Source organism: Lichenostomus cassidix, chromosome 4, assembly GCF_008360975.1.
Source record: "Lichenostomus cassidix isolate B80296 chromosome 4, HeHo_3.0, whole genome shotgun sequence".
Lineage (NCBI taxonomy): Eukaryota > Metazoa > Chordata > Aves > Passeriformes > Meliphagidae > Lichenostomus > Lichenostomus cassidix.
In genome coordinates, this window is record NC_139484.1 from 34,093,246 (window position 1) to 34,113,400 (window position 20,155).

At 36.8% G+C, this 20,155-nt stretch overlaps 1 protein-coding gene across 2 annotated transcripts in view; it reads left to right on the forward strand.

Annotated features, from left to right (window-relative positions):
* The window catches only part of CLCN3 (Cl-/H+ antiporter 3), a 65,239-nt gene that overhangs the window by 515 nt on the left and 44,569 nt on the right, over positions 1-20,155 (forward strand). For both annotated transcript variants that reach the window (XM_085058670.1, XM_085058672.1), the window contains exon 2: positions 11,410-11,585. In XM_085058670.1, coding sequence (XP_084914796.1) covers positions 11,426-11,585 — 160 coding nt within the window. In that variant the 5' untranslated portion in view covers positions 11,410-11,425. The remainder of the gene's footprint in view (positions 1-11,409; positions 11,586-20,155) is intronic.

Genomic DNA, 20,155 nt, shown 5'->3' on the forward strand with positions numbered 1-20,155 from the left:
GCTCCTCTGCTGGGAATAGCCAGCGTCCTCCCCACGTAACCAGCGCTGCGAGGATTATTCTGCATGAGTTGCTCGCTTTATGTTGGCTCACGGGTTTGGCTAGTAGGGTAGCTCATAGTCAAGGGAGAGAGCCAATGAGCTGTTGTTGGAGCCTCATAATTAAATGGGCGTACAGGTCAGCGAGGTTAAAACTGAATATTGACTGCATTCTTTCATGTTATCTTCCCTACTTGTCCAAAATTCTTCCCTATCCAAAAACCTGGACATGGCTGTAAAACAAGTGTGTATCAATTCTCACCTAAAAGAAATTGCTGTGAATGTGACAGTGGAAAATTGTGTGCTGATGGTGTACTATGTTCAGTGTAGCATAGTAAATTTGCTGTGTCACACTTTAAAGTACTAAAGTAGGTGAAATAGGGCCTTACAACCGATTTTAAAATGTTTCTGGTGCTAAACTATTAGAATAGATGCTTAAGTATTTTTGGCAACATGTTGGTAGTCATGTGGGTGTGATGGCTTGCACCTCATTTTTGAGGTTGTGGGACCTCTGAAGTTTCTGGTGCACAGTTTGTGAAAGAAATTGTCAGGTGAATTGGTGCTTTTAGATGTTTTTCTTTTTGGTGGACCTGTGGAGGGGTTTATGTTCTGTATCCCTTAGCAACAGAGATACTTCTTTGCAGATACAGCTATTTGAATGATGTGTTGGTATGACAGATTTGAAAGCAGATAGTCATCAAAACTGTTTCTCTATTTAAGGAAATGGCAATATGCTGTAATGTAAAATCTAAAAAAAATATTTGTGCAGTATAGGAAACATACCTTTGTGAAGCATAATAAAACTCACTACCTGTCACTATTGGTTTTCCTAAGATAACGCCTTCACTGACTAACTTGTAAATTTGATGTCTTGTCTCTTTGGATGGCAAGCAGATGTAAACTTGCTGCAAAGTTGTCAGAGTGGGAAGGAGTCCTGCTCTGGAAAAACTGCAGGTAGCTTGAAACTCTCAGCTTGAAACACAGTGACTCTGCATCTGTCTGCAACACATGTGAAAACAGAATTTACATGGTGTTCAGAAAAATGAAGCTTGCTTCTTGTTTGCTTCTGCTTAGTGTTGGTATGTGATGTGTCAGTCCTAAAAATTTTTTGCCTGACAGTAGTAGATGTCATACACAATGTATATTGTAATGTTTCTAGAAACATATTTTACTTGTTGTATTCCAAAATTTTTTTTACCCAAATTTTTACATTGCCCTCTTTGAGTGGTTTACTATTCCACTGTTCTCTCTCTGGTGCATACTTGTGAGTTAAAGTAATCCCAGGTAAAATTCGCCCTTTCCTTCTTCTCTCCTTGAAATAAGAAAAACCTATCCAAATTCTTGACCAGGAAAGACACTGGAAACTGTTGGCCTTTGCTTTTTGTGACTGCATTGCTCTGAACCACTTTATTTTATGAATTTGTCAGCATTTTTCTCATGACCATGTTTATACTTCCGCTTGTACTCTCCTTCACACCAAATGTTTGGTAGCACATTGATGTTTGGGTAACCTGCAAGTGAAAATCCACTGCTCTGGTTACTCTATGAGTACGTGGGTCTGGCTGTGTGATACACGTTCTCCTGTTTACTGAATATACAATTTAGCTTTTTTTCTCCACCACCCTTTGGCTTGGGGTCTGTTTGTGTGTGTCTTACCTTGGACAGCAGAGTTGCATTCCTTGAGTGTAAGCACTTAAGCTGGAACAACTGTTCCAAGTTCACAACCATTGCCAAAAGGCATTCTAGGAACATTCACATTGGGTTTTTTTCTGCTTATTTAGCTGACTTCATATGCATATGGTTAGGTGTAACTGTGCAGATCAGCTTTTCAGGGTAAAATCTTATAATAATTTGGCAGTAGGGATATTTTTGACTTGGTCATAAATTAAAAAAGTAGAATAGAAGCTCTGCTGATGAAGAGATTTGTGTCAGAAGTGGTAGTGTCAGTTTGAGTTAATTTCCTAATTCTCAGACTAGTCTGCATGTTCCTAAATTTCTGCTTTGGCACCTTGACAGCAGCAGTAACCCAATAAACTCCAAAGGTTGTCAGCAGTGGCAGTGATCATGTGCATGGAACTGCTTTTGTACTCTCCCTGCATATTTTCCCAAAAATAAGATTTCAACTTAATGCCTGTAAGCAACTTCCCAATTCTGTGCTCCTTGTTTCAGTTGTTCCCTTATGTCATAACCTAAAAGTGCAGGTTCTGTGCTGGCTGACTTGCAAAAGCTGTTCAGGTGAAAGGCCAACTTTTTATCTGTGCTCGTGAATGAGGAGGCTCTGCAATACAGTACTTCGTGCTTGTTTATGAGCCATACTTCAGAAACTGAAGATGCTCAGAATACTAGAAAGTTGACAATTACAAATTTTTAGAGTTGGTTAACTTAAACTTGTTTTTGAATTTTGAAAGCCTTTATAAAATCATCTGAAAGAATAAAATCTAGACAAAAACTGTTCATTTAAATTGATTATGATAGGGTTGTAAACAGATAAAAATTTTTTCTGCTGGGATGTGTTCTTTAGAAACATAGAAACTGAAAAATGTAAATTGTTGAGATAGTAATTATACTTAATGAACTGATATTTTTTTATTATTGGAGAAGAGAGTTGATGAAGTGATTCCTAGGCTTCATGCATAATAGAAAGGATTCTAGACAAGGCTGTTAAAATGATTGCAAATCTGTTTACATCTGGGGTATCCTTAATAGTTTGTATTATGTAGTAAGTAGTCTTGAGTGTATATTTCTGGAAATGAATGTAAAGAAGAGAATTTATAATTTCATAGAGGGTACCAGCAGTTATTAAAAATAACTTGCAGAGGGTCTAGTCAGGTGTTTTTCCCTTGAACTTTCTAGACATTCAACTGTTTTGTTCATTAAGGATTTTCCTTAGGCTTTGTAGCTACAGGAGTAGACTGTGCTTATTTTGTGAGGGTAAGGAGGAGTAGTAAATGAAACAGTGGATTAAGTTCAGTCCTGAAGCACAGACTCTGATAAAAAGAACGTTTACTGTTATTTTTTTTCTTTTTGGTATATTGTGATAAATTTCTCTAAAAAGTTCAGAAGAGATGAAGTACTGGCACATTTGGCATGTACATACTGCAATAAAGTATAATGAAGAAACATTTCGTAATTGAAATAGTAAAAGTAGCATTTCATTTCAGTACTTTGTTTAAATTCCAGATAGAGCTACTGGGATGATTTAATATTTTGAAATCCTGCCAGTTTAAATTCAAGTACTCTTTTTCCTGAAAGATAAGTTTGTGTTTGAGTTCCTTCCACTCTTATCTTCTAATTAGTGTTCTCTGCCAGATTTGTTGGATTTGATGTGTTATCTGCAGTTTTTGATCTACTGCAGCTTTTCCCCTGAGTTTTCCGCTTTTAATTTGTCTCATGTATGTGGTGGGAAAAAAGTTCAGGTCTCCATATGCTTCCATACACATTCATTTTCTGATTTTGAAAAGCAAACCAGAGTATATTTTTATGTATTTATATCAAGAGCATATCTAGGAAATAAAATTGTTTATTTCTTTCATTGTTATTTTACTTTTTGCTGCTTGTCTTGCAGACAACTTTAAATTATTTTCAGTCTTACAGACTTAGCAGTTTTCTTCTGTTTTGTGCTGAAATGTGAATTTTCTTTTAATTTAGGCAGTAAAGCTTCTAAGACACCTGAGGAGACCTAACAATCTGTGCATTAAGTATTTATTTATTTATCATTACCACAGTTAGAAAAATTTCAGTGTTTATTTCCAACAGAATTTAAAGAATCTTTTGTTTCTTTTGATAGGTAGAGGATGGATTGTTTTTAATAAATTTGATCTGTTAACTCCGTGAACTGATCTCATCTCTGTGATTATATAACACATTTAAGATAACTGACCTGCTTTGTAGTCTGTTAGCTAGAAGCCTTTTAATAAACTATTGGTGATTTTTTTTTTTGTAATATTAAAAATCTCACATGAACCCAGTGCATTTTTCCCCATAAAATACCCACCTTAAGTCTTGTTTTCAATTTGATACCACTATTGAACAGTAAGTTTCCTTCCAGACACTCCTGCCAGAAACTTGTCTGCCATTTGTAGACCCTGACAAAATAGACATAATTTTGGGAGATGCCCTTGCCAGCCTTTCAACTAGGTTTTACAGCTAGAGAGAAGAATATTCAAGTGAGGGGAACTTGCTATGCATTCTGAACTGCTAACAAGGTTGATTTTGTAAATACTTCACTTTTGGTGCTGTTTGTATATCTAGGGCTTCACTGCCTTTTAATTTTTTTTTTAATCTCCTTTAGTTAGAATATCTCTTTTTACTAAAAAGCAGGAACAGGCTATTAACAGTCTTGTTTATTAACATCAGAGGTTCACAGGTCTCTCTGAACAGATTTGTATATTGATTTCATCCTTTGAAAATGACCAGAATGGCCATCAGTAATGGTTGGAAGGGCTGTTTTTAGAAAAATGATGTGGCTTCTGTATAGTCCAGCAAAGGATGTCAGCCATGAGCCAGATCCAGGTGTTGATCAGATCACTTCAGCCCTTCCTCACCTCTCTGCCTTAACACTGTTGCTTGAGAGGATCCAGACCAAGAAACAGAGTAAGTCTGTTGTCAGGACTCCTGGCCTTGTAGTTTAAATAGCTGTACATGGTGCATCTCAATTTATCACTCTTACTGTGATGTCCCTCCCTTAAGGGGGAAGAAAGCACCCAAGATTCATAAATGCTCATAATCTAAAGGAACAACAAGAGCCCGAGGGTCTGCAAACAATCAGAAAATTTTGTTAGTGCATTACACACTTGCAGTGGAAGTTGCTGTTTAAGTGCCTGACCTACTATATAAGTGCATGGCAGTGGGTTTTGGATAAAGGGGTAGGGTGAAAGGAAAAAGCGAAAGGAAGGGATTAATCAAAGAAGGAGAGAAAAAGAGATCACTAGTCCTTACTCCAGCATCAGTCCAGCTGATGGGATGTCCAGGATCCTGGGGGCACTGCCTGGGCTTGCTGAGAGTAGTTTTTTATAGATAGGTTTCCTCACCTTGAAGACAGGTATCTTGCTTTCTGTGCAATTTACCCATCCTGTGCAGTCTGTTCTTTCAGACCTTTCTGGAAATGGGCTGGAGGTGTCTTGGGTAGTTTGCTCCCTCTCTACAGTCCATGCCCATGCCTCGGCCTCATTCCTCTGCTTGCACTGTACTGTGTTGTACATGTCTCCAGGAACTAGACCAAGGATGTTTGTCCCAGAAGAGTGCTGTCCTACCTCTGCATGGCCCCTTCTCCAGCCACATCTTATTCTTTCTCACGTCATGTTAGCACCAACAATCCTTGTCTGTTAGTACCAGCAGTCCTTGGTTGGCTCCACAGCCATCCAGCTGTCAGTGTTTGAGGCATACACATTAGCCCCTGTCTTCTGGGAACCTACAGTTGCACATAGCAAGAGGAGTGCCCAGCCTATTTTTGCTTCCGGTGGCCAAAGACTTGTCACTTCTAACCAGAGTACAGTGGATATGTTCCTCTCTAGCTGTTATTTTCTTCACTCCTTTGAAGCTGGAAAATTGTTAGTAGGGTGAGTAAGAACCAGAAGCCACCAGGGGTCCCCACAAGATTTCACAAGCAGTGGTCCTGTGCCTGTGCTGTATTTTGGAGAGCTCTATAGGATTTTTTCCCTTGATCTCAAGGGCTTTAGCATGTCTCTAAAGAAATTTTAATTCAGACCTTAAAAAGCTGTGGTAGCTGCTGTTATTGAGAAGGTGCTTCATCTGGGGATAGTGGTGCTTTTTCAGATTCCAATTGGATAATCCTGAATTATATTGAACTTGAATGAAGTTATCTGAAAGATTCTCAACACAGGTGTGACCCTGAACTTAGGAATCTATACACATAGTTAGGGACTGCTTATGCATTTCTCTGAAAAGTTAAAGAAAATTCGTGTGATTAACAAGATTTCTGGTCATTCTGATGATGTGTAAAAGCTCTGCTTCATTGTATAACACAAGTCCACATTAAAAAGGAGCAAAAGTCTTTAAAAACTGTAAAGAGACACTGTTGCAGTGTCTTTTCATCAAACAGAAAATGAGCATCTTGACCTAAGACACAAAAACCAGAAGTTACATTGTCTACAATGGAAACTGCAGTCATAGGTCCTGCAGTTCCTCCTCTTCAGAAGAGGAGTATGGGTTTTACCTTTCAGTTGTCTTAACGAGTTGCAGTGCTATTTCTCATCTGACTATGATTGCAGAAGGGACACCAGAGACTTTTTTTTGCCAGGGGAACTCTCCATCTTTTCTTTCTTGGATTTCCAGGTATAGGTACTGACCTGTTAGTTTAGAAACTAGTTCTGTATCTTACGTGTATTTTAGGCTTGCTCCAAAGTGGTAGCCATGGACACAGCTGTTTACAATGGTTTGACTAAGGATCAATGCTTGCCTGTGAAGCTAAAGCTTTTGAGTCGTACTTGCTTTTATACTTAGTTCAGGTTCATGATAAGGGATTCTGTTCTTAGCTTTTCTTTTTCTTTTTTTTCTCTCCTTCTATTTAAACTGTTGACTAAAAACCCCTCAAGGACTTTACCACTCATGGAGCTGCTTGTTACTGTACCTGTGTGAGAGTCTTCAACTATTACAGCAGAGTTTTTTCTAATGTGTCAATAAATAAGGTTAGTTTAGTAAGTTTAATGTAGACTTTTCAGCTAATCCAGCCAGTTTGTTTGAATGCTATTAATGTATTCACATTAGTAACTTGGTGAATGTGAAATGCCATTAAAAAGTATTCACATTATTAATTGGATGTGAAAGAAGCAACGCCTTCCTTCAGGTAGGCTGATACCTTCATGCCAGTGGGTATAATTCTTCAGCTGTCACAACCATGGGTAGCCATAACCTTTCTGGTTAAGACATTTTAGGGAGTGGAAATACAGTGGTTTTGAACACTTTATACAAACTAAAGTCAGTACCCTTAATGTTTGGCATCATATGACCAGAATCATGAGTTTGGTATTCATCGGTAATTAGGCTGTCATGTTTCAGGGGTTTTTTTTGTTGACTTTTTTTTTTTTTCCCCTCAAAGCTAAGGAGATAAAAAGTACTATTGGAATGAGTATTTGTTATAGATTCTGGTTTTGTGAATATCAGGTATATAGTGATGATATTCTATACTGGTATGTGTCATAAAAATGAAGAAACATTTTGGGTTGTCGTTATATTAAGTGTTTCTAACTAAGAGAGGCAAGACTCAGTAGAATGTAGATATGAATACTGGGGGGTTTTGTTGCAGTTTTAAAGCTAAGACTGTGCTTTACAAGTATTTTCTTTTCATGTAGTTTTGTCTTTGTGTTTCTGTTCATATTTGAGTATGTCTCCTTCATGAGTGTCACTTTTATTTTGGAAACAGCTGTGAATGAAACCTGTCTAAGCTTCACCTGTGGATATTTTCGGGAACTGACTTTTTATCTTCTATTCCAAGACAACCTAGGAATCTACTACATAAACTCAAATAGTTTTTTTTTATTTTTAAACTCAAATAGCTTCGGTTAACTGGCAGTTCTCTTTCATAACTTTGTTTTTCCAAAGATGACCTAAAAATTGACCAAGATCCTTTCCTGAGGTCAGTTACAGAATCACAGAAAGGTTTGGATTGAAAGAGACCTAAACATCATCTAGTTCCAGCCCTCCTGCCGTGAGAGGAGAGTTCTACTAGACACATTCTTCTAGACCAGGTCGCTCAAAGCCTCGTCTAACCTGGCCTTAAAGGTCTGGAATGGGGCATCTACTGTGTCTCTGGGCAACCAGTCCAGTGCATCACCACCCTTACAGGAAAGAAAAAAGGGTTTTGATTTTTTTCTTGAGTGCTACAGAGAATGATCTGTATATGTATTTCTGTAAAGGTTAGCATATACATTCTCTAAATTTTAACAGTTTGAATTATTGAGTATCCTGGAGAATTTTTGTGGTCGAAGCTGAACTCCAAGTGTTAAGATTTTTTTTGAGCCTTTTTGTGAAGAAATAATCTGCTAGTGGTCAAAAAATACAGTGAGAAATTCCTCACAATTCATTCACCCATTTTCCAAACCTGGAGTTTTGAAGATGGGTGATGTTCTCATCTTGCTTAAATACTTTCATATCACAGACAATAAATAAATGTAAGGTAGATATGCTGAGTCTGTGGTGAAAATGGAAATACAATTTTCGTGCTGGTGAGACTGAGTGGCCAGAACATGGCCTGTGTTTCAGAACTATTGTAAAATTCTTGTGATTTCTGAATTTAGAATTTCTTTCTGTAGGGCAGGTTTATTTAAAAACTAAAAAAGATGCAGGATTTTAAATTAATGCAGTGTGGGAGGTTTAGAGTTCAGTGACAAAAGCTGAATTCTACTTTCTTCTTTTGGGCAGGTGTTCTGACATAGACCCCATAAGTACATGGATACATGTTAAAATTTTAATTTAAGCATGGGTGCGGGAAATGTCTCTGTTATATTATTTGTCTGTTCTTAAAGTACACGGTAGTTGGATACTTAAAAATAAGATTATATATATAGAATGTCTGACGACTTTATAGCAAATGATTACATTTGAAAGTTCTTAACAGTCAAACCATTTTAAATTCTATATTATTTTAAAATTTTTTCAGCAAATTACTCTTTGATTCCTATCACTGCATTTTCTCTACTGTAGAACTTATTCTTATGTGTAAAGCTTGTATTGATAATTTTAATTTCATCTCCTTTTTCTTCTTGGGTTCACAGCATTCTCACTGGGTGGTGTCCTAAAGTAGGGTTTGTTTGAAGATATATGTGAGTTAGAGGACAGGCGATGCCCCTTTTCCCTTTTCTATTTTAGTTGTTAATACTGAACAGAAAAATTGAATTTTACATTGATATTTTAATCAGGATTCTTAGTTTGAGAAAGAGCTCTTTTGTTAAGATCAGTCATTGTAGTTTTTTATTGGTTTGTGGGTTGTTGTGTTGATTGTGTTTGTTGGGTTCTTCGTTGTTTTTGTTAGGGTTTTTTAGTTGTTTTTGACTTCAAGCTATTTGAAGCAAATCTGTAATCTGGAAGAGTACTTCTAAGTTTTCAGTCCACCCCCCTTCTGGGGAAATAACATGCCTAAACTGCCTTTTTTTTTTTCCTGCCACACCTTTGAGATACAGAAAAGTGTTTTTATGGGATAACAGAGCACATTCTGGAGATTACTGAATGCTTGGATCAGCTGTCAACAAATGTCTTGTAAATCTGGCTGCTTAATGTCCTACTCTGTCTTTTCCATAGACATGTCTCTGTACTAGCAGTGGTTCCCTCAGCTGACTCGCTTCTCTGCTTGACCTTTAATTGTAGAGCTTGAAAGATAAGCAGGATGTCTGACGTAGAGCAGAAAAATGCCTGTGGTGCCAGACTGTGCAGAAAACTGCAACAGCCTTATGTACTTTTACTGCTATCAATGCAGCTGTTTGTCCTCTGTTCTCCTTTACCAATGTAGTTACTGGCTGCACTGTATTTAATTAGATTTTTCACAATATACTATGCCTGTGTCCTCATTACTTTCTTCGCTCTCTCTAGTCATACCAGGTAAGGTATCCTGCCTTAGTTCTCTACAGTTTGGCTTGAGGTGTTTTGCCCGTTTGGTTGGTTATTTTGTTGTTGTTTAATTCTTTTAGTGGCAGAGGCTTCTCTGTTAACCTGCTTTTGTAGAAGCGTTTTGATGGGTCAGGACACCTTGGAAATACATTAGTATTAGAAGTGTGATGTGTTACTTGCACCTTTTTTGCTTTACAGTCTTTTCATAGAAGACTTGAGATAACTTTAGTAATCATAGAGATTGTTAAAGTTAGAGGAAGAAAGAACTTTAAAAAAGCAGGTCTACAATAGGAGAAGGACACAATAGGCAAAACCATACATTGTGTTACAGGGGGTTTTTTGTGTCTTGTGCTTTTTGTCTTCTAGTGCTACTTTTATGGACAAGGCAGGAGAATGTTCTGTCTCCTTGCAAATCTCACCAGAATGTAGGAAAATTCATATAAATTTAAAAAAAATATTTCACTTGAGTAGGAGGCCAGTTGGCAGATGAGTCTATAATACGATTTTGGTGCAGGAAGCAGATGGAGAAAGGCAACGAATGATGAAGTGAGTGGAAATACTTCTAGGAAGTCCCATTTTTTCATTTCAGCTGTGCTTCCATTTAAAATGACACCCCATTGGTACTGGCAAAGTGATACTAACAGGACTTTCTGTGAGCACAATAATGTAATTGTCAGTTAGTTTGTGTTCTGACTTTTTGGGAGACATGTTCCTTGTAGGTACCATTTTTTTGTGAATTCCAAAAACTACTTTGTGTGAAAATTTATTATCTTTTGAACAGTTTCAAGTATAGCTTCTGATTTAATTATAAATTGTGATCTGGTTTATTTAGGTAAAACGATGGAGATGCAACTGTATTTTCAAATAGAATATGCTTCTTAATATGTCAGTGTGAAATGTTTCTGGCTGTCCATTAAGCTTGTATCCGTACCTGTAAAATGTTAGCAGATCAAGAAAAAATTTCACATGAAGATGAATGGAAGAAATTTATCTGAAGAGAGAGTATGTTTTAAATTGTAAATATTTTTCTTTAAGAAATAAGAATGAGTAAAATCAAAGAGATCTGTCTTGCCAATAGCAGATCTCTAGGGAAGAGAATAAGTGTATGCACATCTCTATAATGCTCTCCAAGCCTGCAGCATTTCCACCACGTGTTGTCTATAATAGCTTTTGATGTTGATTTTTTTTGTTGTTGTTGTTCTGTCAGTTTGTCTCACTCTTTATGAACCATTGCATTCTTCTGCAAAGCGACAAAGAATTCCACCACTTCCCTACATGCTGTGTGAAGAATCAGTCCCTTTTTCTCTGCTTGTCACCTTACCTTTTTCATTATGACATGTAGGGGACACTGAAGCACAGCTGATGCTCTTGACTTTCTTCACACCACTTATGGTTCTGCTGACATCTATTGTGTCCTCATCTACATTGCCCCTTTTCCCAGACTGAAGAGTCCTGATCCATTTTTTTGCCCTGCAGAAGGGAGCCTATTTTGTTCCCATTATCACTGTGCTCTTCTGTAACCTGTAACTCTTCTATATTCCTTTTGGACTTTTTGTGCTACGTAAAGTGTTTGAGGTATGGACAAGCTGTGAATTAATTTAAGGTTTTAATGAAGTTCTCTCTCTTAATTGATAATTCCTGAATCAGATTAATTTCTGTATTCCTGCTACCTTTTCGTAAATTTTAGTATTGTCACCTTAAAAGGTTTTCCCCAAAGCACAAAATAATCTTGTTTCATTTTTATATAAATTTTTTAGTGTTTTTTGAATATTCAAATAGAAAATAACTTTTTTTTTTCTTGAATGTATACAGGTTACAAAGCAGCTAAATGGAGTCTGAGCAGCTGTTTCATAGAGGCTACTATCGAAACAGTTACAACAGCATAACTAGTGCAAGCAGCGATGAGGAGCTTTTAGATGGAGCAGGTGTAATTATGGATTTTCAGACCTCTGAGGATGACAATCTCTTGGATGGTGATGCATCCATTGGTAAGTTAATTTCAGTTGTATTTTTATGTGTTGGAGGGGATTTTTGTTGGTTTTTATTTTATTTAGGTTTTAGATGACCAAATCTGATCCTTTCCTGTTAAACTAATCTGTCCTTCAGAGAGATGCTTTAAACCTGAAAGGGGCTGAATACCTTTCTATGTGCTTGCCTAACAATTATGTTGTGTGGGATGATTTCTGATACGAGGCAGACATTAACATGCTGCTGACAAATGTAAAGCTTGCTGTCAAGTAGGACAGCTGTTCTGCAGCTACGTGGTCTTCTCTGCAGCAGGATTTTGGAGGTCTCGCTGTCTCTTTTTGCATGTTTCTTTGATGCAAAAATTAAGTGTCTATTTAAATCATTACCTCTAGAGATAAATCTGTTTGTGCTTCATTCAGCTTCACCTCTGTAAAGCAGAGGCAAAACCCAAAAGCAGAGGTGTTGTTAGGAGCAACAGAAACACAATATGAGCTGAACTATTGACTTGATAAAAAGTTGCAAAGAAAACTTCCTACTATAAAAGCATTGAAGTAATACAAAGAAGAAAGAACTGGGAAGCTCTTCCTCCTTTTTTTTAAATTGAAGAAAACAGTTCGTGTAGTGAGAGCATTAACGTTAATTAAGCAATAGTCAAAGAGGTGAACCAAAGGAAGGAAAGAAAAGAATTTCTGTTAAAGATACTAAACTTGGCTAAATTATACTCTGGTCACTTCCTCTTGTTTTCTTTAAAATCAAACTCTGCTTCTTGAGTTTTGCTTAATTAGTGCCTTTTCATCTTTTCTTCTTCCATTAGCATTCAGTTGTTTTCCTTCCCTGCAGTGTCTTTTCCTTAGATGTTTTACATTTGCTGCACTTTGCAGTTGGATGTTGGCATTGTACTAGATGGCTGTGTGGTATCATTATGAGCGTCCTTCTCACCTGTATTCCTTCTGTCTAATTAGATATGTCTTGAATGTGCAGTTGTTTAACTTAAATACCAATACAAGTATGACAAGCCAGGACACCTTCAGTCTACATATTCCTTCTGGCACATTACTTGAACAGCAGCATGCTAAAGTCCGGTGCTTAAGAGTGAGGAAATTATCAGATGAACTGATAATATATATACAGAAACTGGCTTCTGTATATAATTCTTTGTTCTAAGTATCTGGCACTTTTAATAAAAGTGAGTGCCTTGCTTGTCTAAGATAATATTTACAAGCTGTACTGAATTTTTGAAGGTACTCTGGTTATTGTTCATATAAATCATTTCCATCACTTCGAGCATGAAGGAAAATTAGTTTACAGTAAAATAAATAGTTTCACAGCCAGTGTTCTGCCCTTTACTTGTTGTGAAATCAAATCCATAAATTGAGTCCAAACAGATGAGGTGGTTGTTTTGTTTGCATTGTCAAAATCAATGCTAATTGCTGCACATGCCTGCAGCTCCCATCTTGCTGTAACACTGAAGTATCAAAATGTGGGCTGGTACATAAATATGAATGTATTTTATTTCCTGGAACTTAATTTTTTGCTAATGACTTGTCTGCTTGCCCCAATTCTGGACTCCCTGTTAGAGGCAGCAATAGTAATAAGCCCTATTATTTTATTTAAGTGAATGGTGATTTATGTGTCCCTATACATGGAAAATGCTTTATTGTACACCAAATCATAATAAATATCTTAGTAGTAGATCAGAATCTGATGTTAACTTTCTTTTTAGGGTGGTAAGAACATACTTCAAAAAAATGTGTCACATAAACGCATTCAGGAGGTGAACATCTATGTTTCTTGTTCCTTAGGCATCCAAATGTGTCAGGTGTTTTTTCTTTTGTGTTTTTAACACAGCAAATCTCACTGACAAGACCAAACAAGAACTTCCTTCCATGTGCCTGTTCTGTAATTCTCTCTTACTCACTTAGCATCTACTGTTTGGTTTGTTTGTATTGTTATTACTGTTACTTAAATACTCTTATCCTTTAGCTGTATTTTTGTTCTGTTAAGTCTAAGTACAGATGAATTCACAATGCAGAATGTGTCCCACCTCCTGAGGAAGGGCAGGACCATCCCAGTAACTGGAAGATCACATGCTTCTCAGCAGTGCAGGCTGTCCAGAGCATGATGTGAATGCAGAGGCCTTAGGTCTAGCTCTGTGCTTTAGCAGATGAACTCTGCCAAAATCAGGACCCCTATTTAAAAATGTAGTGTGTGGTTTAAACCTGTAGGACTGGAAGAATTTATAAGCCTGGTATCTTAGCAACACGAGCAAAATGGCAAAAATGAATTTGTAGTTAAAATGGTTAAAGCTGCACAGCTGCAGAATGTAAGCTTGTAGTACAAGTGAGCAGATACATGAATTTATCCAATCTGGGTAAGTTGCTATAGACAATAGAGTGCACATCAATATTTTACAGTTTATGTAATAGAATATAGAACTGCAGATTTTTTTAAAAAATCAAGACCGTGCAATGAGAAGAAAATAGCCTTTATCTTTCTTCTTTTTTCAGAGAATGAAAATGGAACCATAAACTGCACATACATTATATAGATAAAAGGCTAACCATATGGAGTTTCTAAAGTAATTGTAGTCTTTTCCCCTCATTCAGAGGGCATTAAGTTAACAGAACTCTGTGTATTTCACTAGGCTTGCTCAGTCCCTTGGCTCTCCGGACAGCAATTCTATAAAGCTGCTATTCACAGCAGTACTGCTATTCATGTTACCACTCACACTGAAGTACTTAACTGAGGTTTAGAAAGCCATTGAAGCTGTTAGACAGTGGTGAATATGCCTTCTGTTGAAAGATGTGGAAATTGGATGATGTTGGGAAAGAATGGTAATCTCGTATACTCCTTGTCTTATGTAGGAAATTCCTTGAACAAATGTATGTTAACTGAAACCAGTAGTCAGAAAGTCCTGTCACCTAGATGTTTAGGTTTCTTTAATATTTAGTTGACAGTGATTTGTCTTTCTAGTGTTGTCTTACTTGAAATGTTGTGAATAGTTCCATGCTGGGGAATCACCATTATCTTAAAACCAATGATGTACAACAATCTTGTTTCTTAACACTGTCTGAAAGCATATATATGACCTGTCCTTCATTATCTCATCTGACAAAAATACAAAAATTGTGATGTTGTGGTATCGTAAACAAAATATATATATATGTATAGTAATTATATTTTTAGTATGCCTGTTATGTTCTCCAGTAGCTGTTTTCTTTGCATGAATGTCAGATTTTAAGTGGCAGTGTTATGGCGAACAAGTAGGTATTATGAAATTGTGAATTCTTCGAGTGTATCGTGTTTTAACATGCTAAATAATTACATTGCTGTGCATGTGGAGGCTTGGATAGCTTGTACCAAAGCCGTGCCTTGAAGGGATGCTGCCTGTCAGCTTTGAACAAAACTTACTTTTGTTGCTTATCAAAACTTTGTAGTACTGAAGTTAGTGTTTTTCCTTGTTATAGAACTGGCTAATGACTATGGTGATTTTATACTGAAATGGAAACATTTGCCTCTTTGTATGGAGGATGTGTTACCAGAACTTGTGTAGAGAATGTCCATCCATATATGCAATTTGTGGAAGTCATTTTTATCTTGACTTACCTGTGTTCTTTTTTTAGACTTTTTACCCTGCTTCTTGCTAGGTTAATTTAAACATATTGCACTTACCACTGGAAAACTATCAGTTCTTTAATACTTAAGTCATATAAGCTAATATTTACTGTTTTAAATTTTACAAAGCTATACTATTTAATTTTTAAGCAAAATGTTACACTAGGATAGTTCATTGTTTCCCATAAATTTAGCAGAGGGAAAAAAGAATTATTTCTAAACAGAAATGAAATCTCCATAATGGAAATATATAATTAGATATTATTTTAACTATGGAATGTGATGAGAAGATGAAATGTCTAATCAGTTCTTTTTTTCTCAGCCGTGGTTTGGCTTGCCCTTCTGTAATGTTTGAGAGAGTCACATTTCTTGACTGTTAGCGAGGCTTGAAGAGTCTAATAAGTCTCTTCAAAAATTCAAACTTTTTCCTGTTATGACTCAGGGTTAGCCAACCAGCTAGGTAAAACTGAGAGGTCTTCGTAATTTTGCTCAGAATTGAGGGCTGTTTATGTGATAAGAGAGGACTTACACTAATTTTTCAGTATTTTTTTATTTAAGTGTAGGGCAAGCTTAGCAGGAAGTGGATTTTTGTACTGTTGTCAGACTGCAATTTTTTCAAGGCACTTATTGAAATCAGATTATTAAACCTTACTTGCAGTAAAAAAGGTTTGCAAACAAATGACCTCACTGGTGTTTACATCTCGAGGTACTTTGATCTCTCTGTGGGAGTCTGAGTCCTGAATGAGCTTGTATTCTTTTTGGTAGCTATAGGGATTCCTGCTTCAGTTGAAGGAGCTTAGTTGCTTATATTGTGAGTTCAGTGTAGAGGCAGTTTACAATTTGACATATGGTGTTAACATAAAATTGGCAATACTTAACCTTAGTATGACAACCTGTAAACTGGTAATTCAAAAGCTGCTGCCACAGGCGCTACTATCTCCTTGCTATGGTAGCATTGCTGGTGAAAAGGAAAAGAATATGCCAGCAGGTCATAGTGTAAAACACTGCAGCTCTCCTAAAACATCCTCACCCATGATTTGGAGACCTTTGCCTAAACAGAGACTCCTAAACAATCCATTTCTGGTGCCTTAAATACCGACACTAAAAATTTTATATTAGTGAACTAATATTATGGCATTATTCGAGAAACAGAATGCAACTTTCAGCAAGTGCAGGCAGTTCAGTATAATCAAGATGTTTGTACCACATGGAGGGGATAATTTTTCAAGCAAGACCTGTTTATCTTTTCCAACAACATGTGAATGTTGTTTCACATGTATGCTTATTTTTATTTAGCTATTGCCCTTTATAAAAAAAAGGAAGAATACAAAGAAAAGAATAAACTAGCTTACTTCCTACATAAAAAATTCAAGTTCCTGTTATATTCTTTACGTGTGGAAATTGCATTAACGGATTCTTCCTGTTGTTCATAGCTGATATGAAGAAGAGCTTTCAAAGTGATTTTGCACCACTGGCATTGTTTTTGTTATCCATCCATGTGTTATAAAATTGTCTGGACTGAACCGTTATTATGACACTTTGACATAGCTCTTTCCTAAGTTACATACAACCTATTTGCCAAGTTAGCAATATTTGCATTAAAGAGCTCATTGTCATTCTTAAGTAAGGAGTATATTCACCCCCAAATGCCATACAAATTGAAGCATGAGATAACATGACTTGCTGTGATCACAAGGGAAAGCATGAGGCACAGCTAATTTATAGAATTAAATTAAATTGTCAGTAACTAGTTACAGTTTACTTTTTTCTGTTGGATCGTAGTTAGGCTGGCAACATTTGGCCTGTACTTCATACTACTAATGGAGCTAAACACAGGATATCTGACCATATCAAACCATGGTTTCTTCTACTTTTTTATTAGTAATGCATGAAGTTGGTTTTGTCCACCTGTCTGGAACAGAAGTTGTTATACATTATGTAAACGTGGGTAACTGGGCTAATTAAAAATGTTCTTCTTTAAGGATTTCAAAATTCCTGTCCCTCCCACCTCTCCCCCCCAGAACTGACTGGAAGATTCTTAGGTTAAGGAAAACATGTCTTATCTTAGTTATGGGATGTCATTATCGAATGAGTAGCTGTTTATCAAGCTAGTGATTTCCTAAAACCGAGTGTTTGTTTGGTTTTTTATTGTAGTTATTGTCCAAAATGTAAAATCACTTGATATTGTTGTAGCTGAACAACCTGTAATGGTGTTACAGTGTTAGTTTAAGCCTTCAGATTATAAATGGGTTGGCGTGGCATTAGGCTTTCTGAGGGATGGAAATTATGGCAGTATGTATGTATGGAAATTATGGCAGAGTTTTAGTAACCAAGTAGTCTCTTGTTCTCTTAAATGTTTGAAAACATGGTCTCACCAGTCCTTCCTGTCAAAGTTTTATTTAGTACATGACCCTAATGCTCTGGAAGAAGATGAATTATAGTACTAGTAATCCATTCTTTACATCTCTCTGATATTGTATAATCTTGTTGGTTTCCTTCCCCAGCTCTTCTGAAGTGCTTAGAGCTTAATGGCTTTGTCAACAGATGCTGCTGAGGAAGTTGTTACCAACTTGACAGCCTGGTATAGTGTTAGTATGGATATGTCCTTCTCCCAGACCAACTGTGTGAATAGTGTAAAATGAAGGAATGAAAACAGAGGAAGTGTGATGGCATATATATAGAAAGATTAGTCTGAAATATACAATAAAATAATTTAGTATAAGATGTCTATAAAATCTTTAGGAACTAAATAGACAATTTTTGCTACAGCTTTAATAATATTTCATTTAGTCATTTTAGTTTTGGTTTGTTCTCTCAAGTCAGCCAGAGAAGGCGTATAGGATTTTAACCAAATTGATGTCAGGCTGTACTCCTGTTTTGTGCCTTTGAGAATATTCTTGCTTACCAGCATTTTAAAGTGAAGCTTTTCATTTGCTTGGATTAAACATAAATATTATTCTGGAACAGGAAATCACGATATCCCTGGAACACAAGAACAGCTTTACTGAGTCAAACCTCTAATTCACCTAGTTCAGCATCCTGTCTCTGACAGGAGTCAAAAGTCAGTGCTTAAGGAAGAATAAGAGCATGATAAGAAATAGGCATCTGAGTAACTTGTACTGCAATTTTTGTCTAGCTGATGGCCTCTCTCATCTGAGTGGTGGGTTTTAATTTTAGTCCTCACCATTGTATTTTTCTTGAACTGAGCTTTTCTCACTAACTAAATTCTTTAACACCCTAACTATCCCTTGGAAGCTCTCATAGCTTAGCTACATTTTATGTTAAGCACCATCTTCTTTATTTTGCACTTAAATCCAGGTATAAATACTGCTAAGAGCCGATAAAAGTGTCAGTCTTACCTAGGTTAACACTGGCCCGTGCATTAGCATGGACCGACCCATGGATCTCCTTGTCATTTACTCTTGTATAGCATAAACGCTTAAGCTCTCTTTTGTGTTTTTTAATTTTCATCTATAGTTGTAGCTGCAGAAAATATTTCTGCTGATACAACAAGTTTTAGGGGGTATTATTAGCTTATTGAAGTGAAACTGCTGTTGATAGGAAAAGTTTTGATATGAAACTAGGACAGGGTGACCTGAAACTAGGATGACTTGATTGTTGTGCCAAATACACATACTCTGATAAGCCTATCATGCAGTGGCCATACGCATGTAGAAACTAACAAGGATTAACACATGAATTACGTGGGGCTGCCACTTTTATTAGAACAGATGGTGAAAATTTTATTTCCATTGCTACTTATTTTTTCTTCTCCTTAGTTATCTCTTTTTCAGGTTAAGTTTTTTCTTGCTTGGTTGGACCTTGTAGCTATCCCATCCTTTGGATCCTCTTCACTCTTTCTGGGGGGCTGAACCCTTTCTAATATCTCTAATTTAAGGAAGGGGGTCAGAACTTCACACAGCATTTGGAGGATGGGCATGTCCTAGAAATGGAATAAGTTTATTCTGACCACTACTAGGTACTGAGCCCATAGTTTAATGGAATTCAAATATACCTGACATAGTGTAATATTATGTATTAGCAACATACAAAATTGTTGTTGGCACTATGTTCACAAAGCTTATTTATTTAGAAGATGATGTAATTATTATTAGAATTATTATGTAATTATTTATTTAGAAGGTGTAATATTCTCAAAGATAGAAGATAAGCTTAACATATATCTGGCTGCTGTGGTTTAGGAGTGATACTCCCTAATTTAGTTCTCCACCAAGACCTTCCAAACCACAGTGCTTGCTCCACCTTCCCCCCTCTCCTGCCACCCCATGTGGGTGGATGGAGAGGAGAATTGGAGAAACAAAAGGCAAAAAGTCACAGCTTGAGATAAGAACAATATACTGGAAAATGCAATGAGATAAGAAAACTAACAGTAACAGCAACAATAGTAATAACAAATGTATACAAAAAAGAGAGTGATTTGCATGCAAAAATGCTCACCTCAGAACCCAACCTGACCAAACCCTACTGCAGTCGTGTTTTTCCAACTGGAAAGGAACACCCTTCTGTTTGGAAATGAGACAGAGTCCCATTTCCCTGCCCCAGCAATGACATGAAGTGATGTGGAATAACATAGTGTCTTGGTCATGTCCCTCCTGCTGACCCAGTCATAATCAGGACAGTGGTATGTCTAGGCAGGAATACACCTTGGTGCTATAATTTTATCCCCTGCATTATACTCCGAACAGCAAGTTGGTAATAGTGGCCAACAGTAAACAGCCCTAAAACAGAGTAAAGGCAATCAAGCAGATGAGACTTATATCCTTATATGCATTTAGGTATGAAGAAAAATAGAACAATTGGCGTAGCAGAATTTTAGCTAGTCTGAGGAAAGGGAGAAGTGAACGTCAGGGAAGGATGCCAGATCTTCCTGTTGATGATTTGTAACTACAGCTTTAGCACATTGGAGTGTGAGAAGAGAACACATATGCAAAGGTGCAAATGCAGCAGTACCTTT